This window comes from Cucurbita pepo, chromosome 2 (assembly GCF_057944985.1).
Source record: "Cucurbita pepo subsp. pepo isolate OVF chromosome 2, ASM5794498v1, whole genome shotgun sequence".
Classification (NCBI taxonomy): Eukaryota; Viridiplantae; Streptophyta; class Magnoliopsida; order Cucurbitales; family Cucurbitaceae; genus Cucurbita; species Cucurbita pepo.
Genome location: NC_141799.1, coordinates 6,773,110 through 6,787,053, shown reverse-complemented (window position 1 = coordinate 6,787,053; position 13,944 = coordinate 6,773,110). Strand labels below are relative to the sequence as shown.

Sequence of the window (13,944 nt, the reverse complement as noted above, 5' to 3'; positions counted from 1 at the left end):
GGCATGAAATATAACCCCGTTAGAATTATGTATGATTTGAGAACTGAAGAATGAAAAATGATATGATATGAATGATGAACGATATCTGAAACGATATGAAAAATGATATGATATGTACATAATGCTAGCGGGGTTGTATTAAAGGATAATGAAAATGGAAAAGTTTTGGGACCTCATGCATTATGTGTGCTCATGCATTTGAGGGGATACCCCTATCCCATCATGAGGGTACGGATGCGTACATCTAATGGCAGGACAACAATCATTATGCTTTGCATAGTGCTGCCGTGACGGTTACTAGTTCTAGCGGGTGTCCAGCCTAAGGGGCTCCCAGAGTATGCCCACCAGATAAGGAAAGTGGCCCAGCGGTGTGCGAACTAGCTGGTGAGCTCATACTCGCACGTATGGGCTGTGTGTAGAGTATATAGTACATGTCCAAAATTACCCATTAGGACAGCACCGTAGGGAAACGGAATGAAAGATAGGTCCCATCATCTCATTACATGTGAGTGTTGCATTTAACCCCAATAGTGGGGTCACTTACGGAGTATTTCTTTAAATACTCAAGTCATGTGCTACTACATTTTTCAGGTTAAGGCAAGACATTCCTGTACGGCTGACGACGACATCGCAACTTGAGACCATGGCACATGCATAGGATAGTGGTGTTTATCTTCTTAGACTTAGGCTAGAATAGGATGTTTTTAACTTAAACTCTTATTCATTTTATTTAGTCTTTTGTTGTGTCGTTTTAAAGATGTTTTCAAAACACGTAAGTCCATGGCTGTGTTTTAAGATAAAGGTTATGTTTTATGGAATTTAACTGAAGTCTTCCGCATTCGATGTTTATGGTACGTATACAGTAGCGACCTTAAATTAAGTAGAAAATTTCGGGTCGTTACAAAAGAATAACTTGTTGTCAGTGAAACAACTAACAACATCAGGAAACTATGTCATGTTTGGGCCAGAAGATGTGAAAATCTATGAAGATATTAAGATAACAGGAAAGCCAACAATGGAAGGACGAAGGAGTGGATTCCGTTTACGTCCTATCTACAGAGTCTACCTATGTTGACAAGATTCGGAAGAATGAGACAACAGAATTACGACATGCAAGATTGGGACATGTTAGCTACCAAAAGTTGAAGCTAATTACGGAGAAATCCGTGCTCAAAGTCTACCTCAATTTCAAGTCAAAACAGACGTTGTTTGCGCTAGATGTCAATATGGTAAAGCTCATCAATTACCATACAAATAGTCAAGTTTCAAAGCAAAGAAACCATTAGAGTTAATTCACTCTGATTTGTTCGGTCCAGTCAAACAAATATCGATCAACGGAAAGTGGTATATGGTGACGTTTATTGACGACTACTCAAGATATGTGTGAATTTTCTTTATGAAAGAAAAGTCTTGACACGTTCTCAAAGTTTCAAGAATTCAAGATGATGATCGAATGAGAAGTAGGAGTGAAGATTCGTTGCCTATGTTCAAACAATGGCGGAGACTACACGTCAGATGAGTTCGATCAATGTTTACACGAGTGTGGGATATGATATCAATTTACATGTGCCAACATGCCATAAAAAAAATGGTGTAGCAGAAAGAAAGAATCGACACCTTGCAGAAATATGTCGAAGCATGTTACACGCAAAAAAGGGTGTAGCACAAACTTCCCCAACCAAGGCTAGTATTTGTCTTACCATTTAAGATATTATGGGATATGAAACCTACAATTAGCTACTTCCGAGTATGTGATTGTGTTTGCTATGTATTTGTGCCGGACCATCTATGTAGCAAGTTTGACAAGAAAGCAGTCAAGTGTATATTTGTTGGACATGACAATCAAAGGAAAGAGTGGAAGTGTTGTGATCCAACAAGTGGAAAATACTATACAACAAGAGATGTCGATGAAGCATCTTATGGTGGTCCTCGGAGAAGAAAGTCTCACCAGATTCAAACAACGTTGAAGAAAGTTTACAATAGAAGATGGGGGATAGCAAATTACGCAAATTCAGTCAAATGCTGATGCGCCTAAAGATCCAAGTGACGTTGATATTGACGAGCAAAAAGTGACTCAAGCAAGCGAATTTGATAAAAATAAAATGACATATCAACTACTTAGGCGATCAAATAGAATTTGAATACCAAATCCTAAGTATGCAAACACAGCTATTATAGAAGATGAAGTTAATGAGCGAGAGATATATGAAGAAGCATCACAAAACTCGACTTGGTAGAAAGCGATGAAGGAAGTTGGATGACAAGTGGCGAACTTTTTTACAAAGGGCTAACATGAGATCTTTGTTGCCAATTCAACATGGTGCAGCGATTGAGGACTAGTGCTGAGGGGGAGTGTTAAAATATCATCACTTCCCCAATAGAATCAAGTCCAATAATTATAGGAGCCCATTGCATATTTATTTTAGTAGATATTTTAAGAATGAGATCTAGATATTTTTAGGAAGACTCTAGTATAAATACCCCACCCTACCTAGGTTTTCATCCCAAGAAATACAAAGCAGTGCAGTAGTATTCTATAGAGTGTCTTGTAATCTCTTCTGGATTTGTGTTAAGAAAGAGTGCGAGTGTTTCTCACACAGAGTTGTGTTCAACAATCATTGTTGAGGATTGTTAGGAGGGAGTCACGTTGGCTGATTTAGTGGAAGATCATGAATTTATAAGTCAGTAATACTATCTCTATTGGTACGAGGACTCTTGGGGAATCCCAGAGTATTAGAACTTATGCTAAAATGGAACAATATCAAATCATCGTGGAGAGTCTGACCAAACCAGGGATGGTAGGTTACACTCCACTCACCATGAAAAAACAAGTGGTTGATGAATAATCAAATTAGTTGTGTAACTTTTTACTTTTCTTCGTCACCTTAAATGTTGCCCATCAAAACTCAAAACATCTCAATCCATATTGGCAACTTCAAAGTTTGATTCATCTTAAATTATTAGTCACATCCAAACCACCATTTTTTATACATAAAAAAGAACAATACCCTAATTGTGTCGTTACTTTTTAAGTTGAATTTGCAATCTTATCTATAAATTTTTAAACTAACTTTAGAAAGTTAGAACATGTGTACTATTATTTTTGCATCAAATTATCCTTGTCATATCTCACACTTTTTTTCATATAAAAATGAAATGCTATTAATAAAAATCGATTCAATATAAAATAGTTAAATATTAAACTAATAACATCCTAATGTTCATTTTCTTTTATCACGTAGGTACTGTAAATTATATAAAAAAAAAATGTCGAATAGGTCCAGACATAAAATTAAAGTTTAAAAATTTATTAAGTAATTTACAAAGTTTCAGAATACATTAAATGCCCTAGAATTTTAAGACATATAAAATTAAGAATGTGACACTCGAGTAAAAGAAGGGTACATAAATGAATCATGATCGGAGAGAGATTCTAAGAATAAATCAACTAAGAAATGCCGAGAAGAATTGAAAGTCATTATCTATACCAATAAAGTGCAACTTTCTTTTCGATAACTTAATCATAGAAATTTCATGGTTAAATGTAGTTTCCTTGGATCAATTTTATATTGGATAAGCTTCTGAAATTTTTCTTAAAATGCATGTAAGTAAGAACAAAACATATTGGAAGGAGGAGTAAGTATAAAACATTATGGAAAGACTTATTTTAATCTCTTGGAATAATTTTCTCCCTTAAAAACAAAAAGTAATCTAACCATATCACAGAGGAATGCGGGAGCTACTTGGTACGAAATTTGAATTCCGATTTTAGATGTAGTATTAAAAATTTAATATTATTATTGTCTCCATTTATATTCTAAGCTTTAAAAAGGTTGTTCTTATCTTCTTAAAACTTTAATAAATATTTATATTTTACATTTTTTTATCTATAAAAACTACTTTTTATAAAGTGTGTTTTGTTGTACGATCAAATCTTTCAAAGATTTTCATTTCTCTACCTCTCAAGTATTTTTTTAAAAAATAGTTTTAAATTAATCAAAAGTAATGTACTTAAAATTTTTTATCATTTGAAAAACTTATTATTCATGTATTAAACTAAATTTAAATTATTTATAACGACTCTAAATTTCTACTTATTCAGAGTTGTTATTAACATCTCTTATTCATCTTTAAAGATAGAAAATTTAAAATTTCAGAATATACTAAACTACTAGAACATACTATCAGACTTACGTGTTTCAAAACATCTGGCTGGAGTTTAAAATGAGATAAAAAACAATTCCAAATTAAATAATTTAAACAAATGAAATGCAAACATCATATTCTAACCTAAGATTAGAAATTTTAAATATGCAACCTACCGATGCACGCGCCACAATCTCTGAATTACGATGTCGCTGTCAACTGTACATGGGTGTCTTACCTCTACCTGAAAAACAATATGGCACACGGAAAAAATACTTAGTGAGTGACCCACTATAAGAGTCATGCTAATGCAATCACATGGATATGGGCCGTTACATTATTAATTTTAAAAGTAATTATAAATAAATTTTTTTTACAAAGAAACAAATAAGTAAAGATATACATTTTAAAAATAAAAGTGTATGAAAAAAGTATATATGAAATTTGTATGCAATAGGAAAGAGACATTTAGATGCATGGATATGGTTCATTGGGGAGTTTGTGTGGTGTCCAATAGCATTATGGTTGTGTGAGTGAGTGACAAGTCATATCATGACATGGACTTTGGGTGCTTTGAACTTTTTAGAGAGACCAATTATACTTCACCACGTACCCCACCCTCTATTTGCTCCATTTCACTCTCATTTGTTTTTCAACTTCTCTAACTTCTTTATCTTTCTTAATCTTTCATTTTCTTTTCTTAATTCATATTCAAACACATATCCACTTTATTCCAATCCTCTATTTTTCTCTATAAATTACTTCTATCTTTTTTTCTTTTTAGGGTTGAACTCCGAAAAAAGAGAGGAGTAAGAGCTATGTGATCATACAATATATACGATATTGATTATTGTTTATTGTACATACCATTAATTATAATATCGTGAAAAAGTCACGAGACTCAAAGTGGAAGCGTTTGTCAAGTTCCATATCAAAAACCTAGCTACAAAATCTTTGAGATAATATCTCGTTAAAATATCATAATGCTTTTCAATTCTCTTTGTTGTTGGGTAAAAAAAACATACATCTCATCAGTATTTATAGTGGAGAAAACACTAATTAGTTTCCTAAACTTTCTCCTCAAATTAAAAACTACTAACAATCTTCCTAATTAAATTACTAAACTTGTCCACAATTTGGCAACTACTAACAATTCTTCTCCATAAGTTAGTAACTTATTCTAGTAAGTCAAATTTATTGGCTTGTAGAGGCAGACTTAGTTCTAGAGAGTCACCACCCAGAGAAAGAAAAGGGGTAGAAATCAGCACTTTATACGATGGGGCTGCGATTGAAGTTTCATTTTCTAGGGAAGGGCCACTTATATCACCATCAACTGTTCCGCAATTGAACTTGTAGATCTAGTGAAAGAAGTAGCGCAAAAATCTGAATTCGTACGTGATTTAGCCATCAGCTATTTTGAAGGATTTTGGGAATGGGTAAACAGCAAAAACGAACAGCAGTAATAGCAACGTCAAGTTACACTTGGCCTTACAAGATTGATCCACTTCGGTACTATAGTTGGCAAACAAACTTTAGGAACTCCCCAATATCTTTAGCCAAAATGTCTTTTTCTCGAGGTATTGTGTTGAGATATAGGGTCACCAACTAACCTCTACACATACTTAGTTTTACCAGACTCACCTGACGTACATATGCATCATAATTGGTACATTTTTGGGTTAAGTTCATTGTTTACTTAGACATAAGGATTTTCAATCAAGACCCTTATATATCCCCACCATATTGTAATAACAACCCCACATATTTTTAGTGTTGAGTTTTATTTGTGTGTGCAACGTCAATATCATGGGTTGTCATGTCTTACAAAAAACGTTATCGATAGCATTTTTCGTAAGATATCGTATCCATTATTTCTGGTAGTGTTTTAAAGTTATCTTTTGCATGCATATAGTAATCACTCTCAGATTTCTAGTTTAAGAAGTCAGATCAAAGATTTTTTTTATTCAAAAATCTCTAAGCCACTCTTTAAGTTAAATGTTCCTCATACCAAACTTCTCATCTTATAGGCACAAAAGTTCAAAGAAAAACACTTTAAAAAGGCAGTTTTTGGTTCACATAGTCTCACATCTAGAATTAAAGGCATATTCAATTTGAGTGGATGGCCAAGAAATGATTCAAGAAGGGAACATGTGAGGAGCATTCCATATATAGTAGGAAGACTTTGATATACATTGAATTTGCACAAGACCTTCCCATTACACTTGCGATAAGATGTTAAAAAGATAAACAAAACGGCGCAATCTCATAAAGTCAGGAACAAAGTTCTATGTTCGTTCAACGAACTAAACACAACATCCTTTCTTTCAAATATTCTTAATATTCGAAGGTGATGGGATAATTAGGTTATGACATATACAATACCCAATACTCATATATTTTCTCTAAAGATCATAAATAACCTTTTGTTTTTGGTCTCCTTAAATACCTCGTATCAATAGAGATGTATTTCTTACTTATAAATCCATGATCATCTTCTAAACTAGCCAATGTGGGACTTTCTTCCCTCAAATAAAGTACATCACGGAGTCTTCCCTAAGGCCTGTAAAGCCCTCGAACAACCTCCCCTTAATTGAGGTTCGACTCCTTTCTCTACACCTCTCGAACAAAGTACACCTTTTATTCGACACTTGGAGTCACTTTTTTTACTACACCTTTGAGACTCACAACTTCTTTGTTCGACATTTGAAGATTCTATTGACATGACTAAGTTAAGGGCATGACTCTGATACCATGTTAGGAATCACGGACCTCTACAATGGTATGATATTGTCCACCTTGAGTATAAACTCTCATGACTTTGTTTTTGGTTTCCCAGAAGGCCTCGTACCAGTGGAGTTGTGTACTTACTTATAAAACCATACTCATAAGTCAATGATCATCCTCTAAATTAACCAATGATGGAAGTCCCTCCCAACAATCCTCAACCATTTATTCCAACTCTAAGCGTTTAATACACAAACCACATGGACCAGTTCGGTTACTTCCTTCATTGATATACTTTGAATCAAGTTAACGAGTGACAAGAAAAATGATGTATAAGAGGGCCTTAATTTTCCATTGATAATTTCAAGAAATCGTTTATTCAATCTGTTGATGGATGCACCAAAACAGAGAGATCGCTTCTTGCTAGGAATAAAAAAAGAAAAAAAAAACATTCATGAACTTCATCTTGGCTATTTACATTTACCCAAATCATCATTAGTTGTGGAGAACCAAATGGTTAGTGGACTCTTTTTTTCAAGTGTGTCAAACAGGCAATGCAGCTTCATTGGCTCAACAAATCAGCTTCTTCTCCTTCATTGGTGACTTCTAGAACCCTTTTGTTCTATTTGATGCGTCTCAAAGCCAAATATGCCAATAACCTATAACCCACAAACATAAACAACAAAGCTCCAATGCTCAACGCAGGGCTTATTTGCCCTGCCACATCTTCTTCCACGAATTTGCAGCTTGGATGCTCGCTTCCACGGTGCGAGCAACCGAGCAACGACCATATCTTCTCTCCGGTACCATATTGCACATTAATGAACAGCTTGTAACTATAATACGTCGTTGAAATGTACTTGATCCAAGCCATGCATGATGGTACTTTGTGTACGTAAAACCCTCCGGTTAATACAAATGCCAGCATCGTCACAGTTACTATAGTCGAAGCTTGTTTGGCATCCATGATTGCTGCACCTAAAGCAAGGCCGAGCCCTTGCGATACAAGCACATAGCCGAGGAGGACCAACAAAGTCAAGAGAAAAGCAACGAGATCTGGTTTCAGGTCGGTCATCCAATATGCAACTGTGAGAAAAATTGTCGGAAGGATGAGCTCCATCGGAAGGTCTCCAATGACTCGAGCCATGAAATATGATGATAACGTGTACATACCAGAAGCTCGTTCCTTCAGGAAGATTGCTCGCTCTTGGGGGAATGCAAATACAGCATTAAACGAAGGGAAAACTCCCCAAAAGATGGAAATGAAGAAGAGTAGGCCAAGTCGATCTTGAATATCTCGAAAATCAGAATGCCACCACATCAATCCCGCTAGCATCGCCGCCGTTATAACCTGGAAGACTCTTAACGCATTGAACGTTTCATGTTTTCGTTCTTTGAGATTTCTCTGAAGCAAAATGTTCAATTGGTAGCACCACAAGATCAGACTAGTTTTACAAGTTCGAGTTGATTTCCGTTCACCCGACATTGTTTCCTTTGTTGAAGTTTCCATACAAGCTGCCTTTACCCTTGGAGCCAAAAGAGTGTTATAAGAAGTAATTAGGGTTTGCTTAATGATGGGTTTATCCACTTCACTTGCATTGTCAACTTGATACACACCTGCATGCATGCAAACATGAAAAAACAATTCAATTCAACTTCTAAATTTCACATATCCCCAAAATTACAGCTTACAATATGATTTCTACTGTTCACAAACTTCACTATTCAATAAAAATTTATATATTTTAAAAAGAATATATCATTGATAAATAAATAAATATAAAAAAAAAGGTATATTTATTTATTTATTTATTTATTTATCAATAAAAATGAAGTAATTAGGTAAGTGCGGTTGGATAAGAGTATCTGGTTGGAATGTTTCAATTGGTGGCTTAAAAAATTCAAAATAAAAAGCAATTATTGAGAGCTTAAAAACCCTAAAGCAAAAGAGAGAGCCATTGAAATGCATGCACGTGTAGATTCTAAAAGTGGATGTTTTCCATTATATAGCTATTTTAATCATTCTTTCCCATGAACAACAAAAAAGCATGGCCAAAATGCACCATCTTTAAAAAGTAATGATATTAAAATCAACCAAAATATTTAAGACAATGAACAGCAAACAAAAAAAGGTGACCATTGTTGGTGGTAAAGGCAAGAGTTCCACTACTACTTTGGTGCCTTCCACCAACCATTTTGGGCGGCCATCTCTCTCTCCACTTCCCCCACGGCTTCTCATTAACACTCCAAAATGCTATCATTATATGCCATTGGGATTGCTAAATCTCATCCCTACACGTGTAGGGCCTAACTTACATTTTATGTTTCTAGGTTCGATGCGTTTCACAATTCAGGTTGCTTGATTCTTTTTGAGACAGCTCTCCGATGTGAAAGGTCATGTCGACCAAATGTACGATGACTTTTTTTTTTGGAGAGAGAAACGGGAGGAGATAAGAGTAGGGAGAAAGGTTGATATGAGAGAGAAAGTAGCGAGAAGGATCGATTGATTAAGAAATATCAATAATGGTCATTTTAGTCGAGATCGTTAGATGCGATTTCGAACCTTACTCTCTAACGACTATGAAAAAGTCTCCACACAGAAAGCAAAGGAGATAGATCCAATCCAATATTCTTTTGAATATAACTGGAGGGATAGAAGAGAGGTCAGAAAACTCTTGAATGTCATCGTCTAGATATTGTTGTCATCTCTTGAGATCATACAAGAGGCCTAACAAAGTAGAAGTTTTGATATCAAAAAGTCGAGAGGGACTATTCCAAAACTTTTGACTAAAGTGTCCCATTATAAATTTCAACCTAAGGGAAGTAGGGACTACATTCCCTCAGTTTTGTTTAAGATCAATTGATCAATTATTTGAGGGGAAAAAAATAAAGGAAGGGAACGAAGAACACCCAAGCCATACTCCTTAAAAAAAAAAAAAAACCTAAATTTTTTCATTTTTTACCTTTAAAATCGTCTTGCCCATCAAATCCTAATCCATAAAGCTTTCCTTTTTATTCTATCGATCTCTTCTACGATCAAAGAGTAGAGGTACAAATATTACTAACCTCAACATAACTGAAGAACGGTAAATTTGAATATCCAGTATCCTTCTTACTTTTAAGGCCCACATCATTTCACGAATTATTACTTCTTTTAAAAAAAGAAGTAAAACTTTAAAAATTTCAAAGTCAAAACCTCCCCCACCCCACTACATCCTTGCACTTTACAATCATGGGGTTCTAAATGGGATGATATCTTAGAAACCAAAAAAGCATATTATATAAGTTATACATAAATGTGTCCAACACATGAATATTTTAACCTAAAGTTTTGTATCCTCTCTCACCTATGATCCCAAAAAACACTAAGAAAGGAAGAAAAAAAAAGAGAGTCAAAGTCAAAGTCAAAGAGACCTTTGTCTCTCCCTAAAGACATCTCTAGGGTTGTAGACATATGGGGCAGAGCGCCTAAAGCATACTCCACAAACATAAAAGGGTTTGAGATTGATGTAAAGACCCCTTTTAAAAGAACCCTCTAAAAACCAGATGTTTAGGAGCTTTGATTTCAAAAGTTGGGAACAAAAGTGGAGGTTTTTCTTTAATTCAAAAAAAAGTTGAAGAAAGTGATTGAATTTATATCTATATATATATATATATATAGACTTTTCTTTTTTTAAGTAAAAGAAAACTATTCAATCTATTACCTTGTAATTAAGGTATCTAATTTAGGACCCACTTTAAACAAGTGATTAGTATAATATAATGTGTTTAAATTATTTAAAAAAAAAAAAAAAAAAAAGAAAAGAAAGAAAAGACAATAATTTTGAGGACATTTAAGGAGGGTTGACAGCTAGCATTTTAATGAGGGTGGGTCTGTCCCCTATTTTATGGTCATTTCAAGCTCCTGATATTTATGAGATTTAATTTCTTTCACAACTTGTCTTTTGATCCTATTTTTTCTCCTTCATTATTATTTTAAAAAAATAATAATAAAAAAGACATAAAATCTAGAAGTCAAAACAAATCTATTGATTGGATAATCATTATTAAAATCACTGTTTTTTTGGACCTAAAATTCATAAACTTTGACAAAACTAAAGAAAACAAAATTGAAGAGATCTAAATAAGCTTCTAATTACTGAATTGGGTTAAGAACTTAAAAGCAACTCCAAATCACACCCACCAAACTTATCTTTTTAATTTCTCCTAAAATGGAGGGCATATGTGAAAAGTTAAAATTTATATAAAAAGATAGTTTTTTTTTTTTTTTTTTTTGAAAGGCTGTGAAGGAAACCCTAAAAGCTTCCCATGGATAGTGGATGACGCTGCCATAATGGCCAAAAAAACCACAACACATGGACGCAATATCCACTAATTTACTCACTAACAAAGGGAAAAAGAAGACATATAAGAAGAGAGAGAAAGAGATAGAATAAGAATTTTTCTGACTCATAAACTTAGAATAGCACAGATTTAAAACAGAGATTTTCAAGAATATATAAAAATATTGAGCCTTAAAAAGTTAACCACCTCACCCATCCACATTCCACCGCCATTGGAACACAATGAAGACTATTAAATAAATATATAAATAAGGAATATTTTTTTAATAAAATTTAGTCAAAATCCCACAAATGCATTAATTATCCTCACCACTTCACTTCCACTCCACTCCGAATGTTTTCCTTTCTCGAGACTAACGACTCTCCACAATAATATGATATTTGTCTACTTTGAATATAAACTCACGTTAACAATGATATGATATTGTTCACTTTGAGTATAATTCTTATGGCTTTATCTTTAGGCTTCTTAACAGGGCTCATATATTCCTTGGCTCCCTCCCAATTGATTCTATCAGCTTTCTAAATTAATTTACTTATTAAATCAAAAAAATTTGAATGGGTATGTCGGGATTCAAAAAAAAAAAAAATGTAAATTGAGAGAGAAAATGAGATTTTAGAAAGTAAGGAAGAAAATTTATACGTACCATTGGCGAGATCTAGGAGAAAATCAGCAGGGTTCATGGGAAAAGACGGCGAGAAGCCAATGGACTCAAAATAGGTCATGGCTTCATTTCCTTTTCCATAATACAAACACCGCCCTTCTGACATCACAAGCACAGACTCAAAAGTTTGGTACACCCGACTGGATGGCTGGTGAATTGACGTGATTATGGTCTTCCCCTTCCGAGCCAACCCCGCCATGGTCATCACCAGCCTATGCGCTGTGGTCGAGTCCAGCCCCGACGTCGGCTCGTCTAGAATCAGTAAGCTAGGGTCAATCAACATCTCATGGGCTATGCTCACTCTCTTTCGTTCTCCGCCAGAAACACCGCGAATGAAGGCGTTGCCGATGATCGTGTTCTGGCATTTTGTCAACCCGAGCTCGGCGATCACCGACTCGGCGACCGCGGTTTTTTCTTGCTTCGAAAGGGTTAGTGGTAGTCGAAGGAGAGAGCAGAATATGAGCGTTTCTCGGACGGTTAAGTGTGGGTAGAGGACGTCATCTTGTGTCACAAACCCGGTTCGCCGGAGTACGGATTTAGTCAGTTTCCGACCATTGGCCAACACTGACCCGGATAAACCGTTACCCTGATAATGACATAACATCCAGCTTCTTAATTAATATTCAATTTTATTTGTATTCTTAAAAAATTGAAAGCATTTAAAATCCCTTGCCTGTAATCTTCCGGCAAGAGCATTGAGAAGAGTTGATTTCCCACTCCCGGAGGGGCCAAGAATAGCCAAAATCTCTCCCGGCGACACAACCCCAGTAATCCCATGAAGAATATTCCGTTCTTGAAGGGGCGGCGCCGCCGTCGTCTCATCGGAGGCACAGGTGAAAATCCGTCCGAAGGAATTTCCATTCTTGTCCGCCACCTTCACTCGATAGCTCACGTCTACAAACTACAAGAGCAAAAAAAGCAAGCAAATTTTAGAAAGGTGCAATGAAAAGATTAAATTTAAGAGGTTTGGCTTTGATTAACGTACCTTGAGAGTGAGATTAGAGGATGCATCTTTAGTTTGAAGAGAGGGAGGCATTTTTGGAGGTCCAAAGTTGTTTATGGGATTGGATTGGATTGGATTGAATTGGATTGGATTGAAAGAAGAAGGAAAGAAAGAGGGAGGGAGGGAGGGAGGGGGCTATGGAAAGAAGGGGGGAAAGGGAGTAAAGAAGAGAGGGTATTTAATGGGAGATGAAGAGGGGGCATCAAAGTGGATGACACGTCAAAGTGAAAGAGGGAGGGGGAGTGGAGTGGCGTGGCAGCTCCATGGAGCAAACGAAACACACAAAAACATTACATTATTTGTTTATTTATTTTGTGCCGCTTGAGAGACCACTAACTCTCTTACCTTTCTTCTCTCATCATCAACGTTATTCAACACTTTCCTTCTTTGTTTGTTGATGTCATTTTTTGGGAGAAAGCTTTTTAGTTTGCCTTGGAACTACCAAGAAGAGAGATTAATGAGAAACCCATTTATCACATTAAACATCCTCTTAATTACTCTATGCTCTTCCTTTTTTTTTTTCTTTCAATCCAACCATTTTGGACATCACTATTCAAACATTAACCCATCATACAATAATGTCTTAACTAAAGCTCATCTTTTGAAGTTGTTGACCATTTTCAACTTTCTTTTCCTTTTGGGCTTCTTCTCAAGTTTTTTAAAACATACCCGTTAAAGAGAGCTTTCTATACCCTTATAAATAATGTTTCGTTTTCCTCCCCAACCGATGTGGGATCTCACAATCAGTTAGGGAAGAGAACGAAGCACCATCTTCTTAGCAGACTCGTTTTAAAAAGCTTGAGGGAAAATTCGAAACAGAAAGTTCAAAGAAGATAATATCTACTAGCGGTGAACTTAGGCGATTACATTCATACTTATTAGATGTAGATATAGAATACGACTTCCATTATTGTTGTTGTTTTTTTATTTTTTGGTAGAGGTTTCCATGAGAAGAAGAAAGGGAAGAGGGAGAAGAAAAAAATATATGGAGAGACTAGCCGTCACAATATAGATGGTTCCAAAGCTATATACTTCTTTTTCAATATTAAATCAATTCTAGTGA

The 13,944-nt window shown here is 35.2% G+C and overlaps 1 protein-coding gene across 2 annotated transcripts; it reads right to left on the bottom strand.

Moving 5' to 3' along the window:
* Positions 1-7,196: 7,196 nt before the first annotated feature.
* Positions 7,197-13,031, bottom strand: LOC111788643 (ABC transporter G family member 25). Of its 2 annotated transcripts, XM_023669063.2 has the most exons (5): positions 12,864-13,031; positions 12,552-12,779; positions 11,861-12,464; positions 8,044-8,487; positions 7,197-7,956 (listed from the first exon to the last, which is right to left on the bottom strand). In XM_023669063.2, the coding sequence occupies exons 1-5, from the start codon at positions 12,912-12,914 to the stop codon at positions 7,493-7,495; spliced, it is 1,791 nt and encodes a 596-aa protein (XP_023524831.1). In that variant the 5' UTR covers positions 12,915-13,031; the 3' UTR covers positions 7,197-7,492. The 2 variants fall into 2 exon arrangements, with proteins under 2 accessions (XP_023524831.1, XP_023524830.1); XM_023669062.2 differs by having other exon boundaries at positions 7,197-8,487; positions 12,864-13,028.
* Positions 13,032-13,944: the final 913 nt, after the last annotated feature.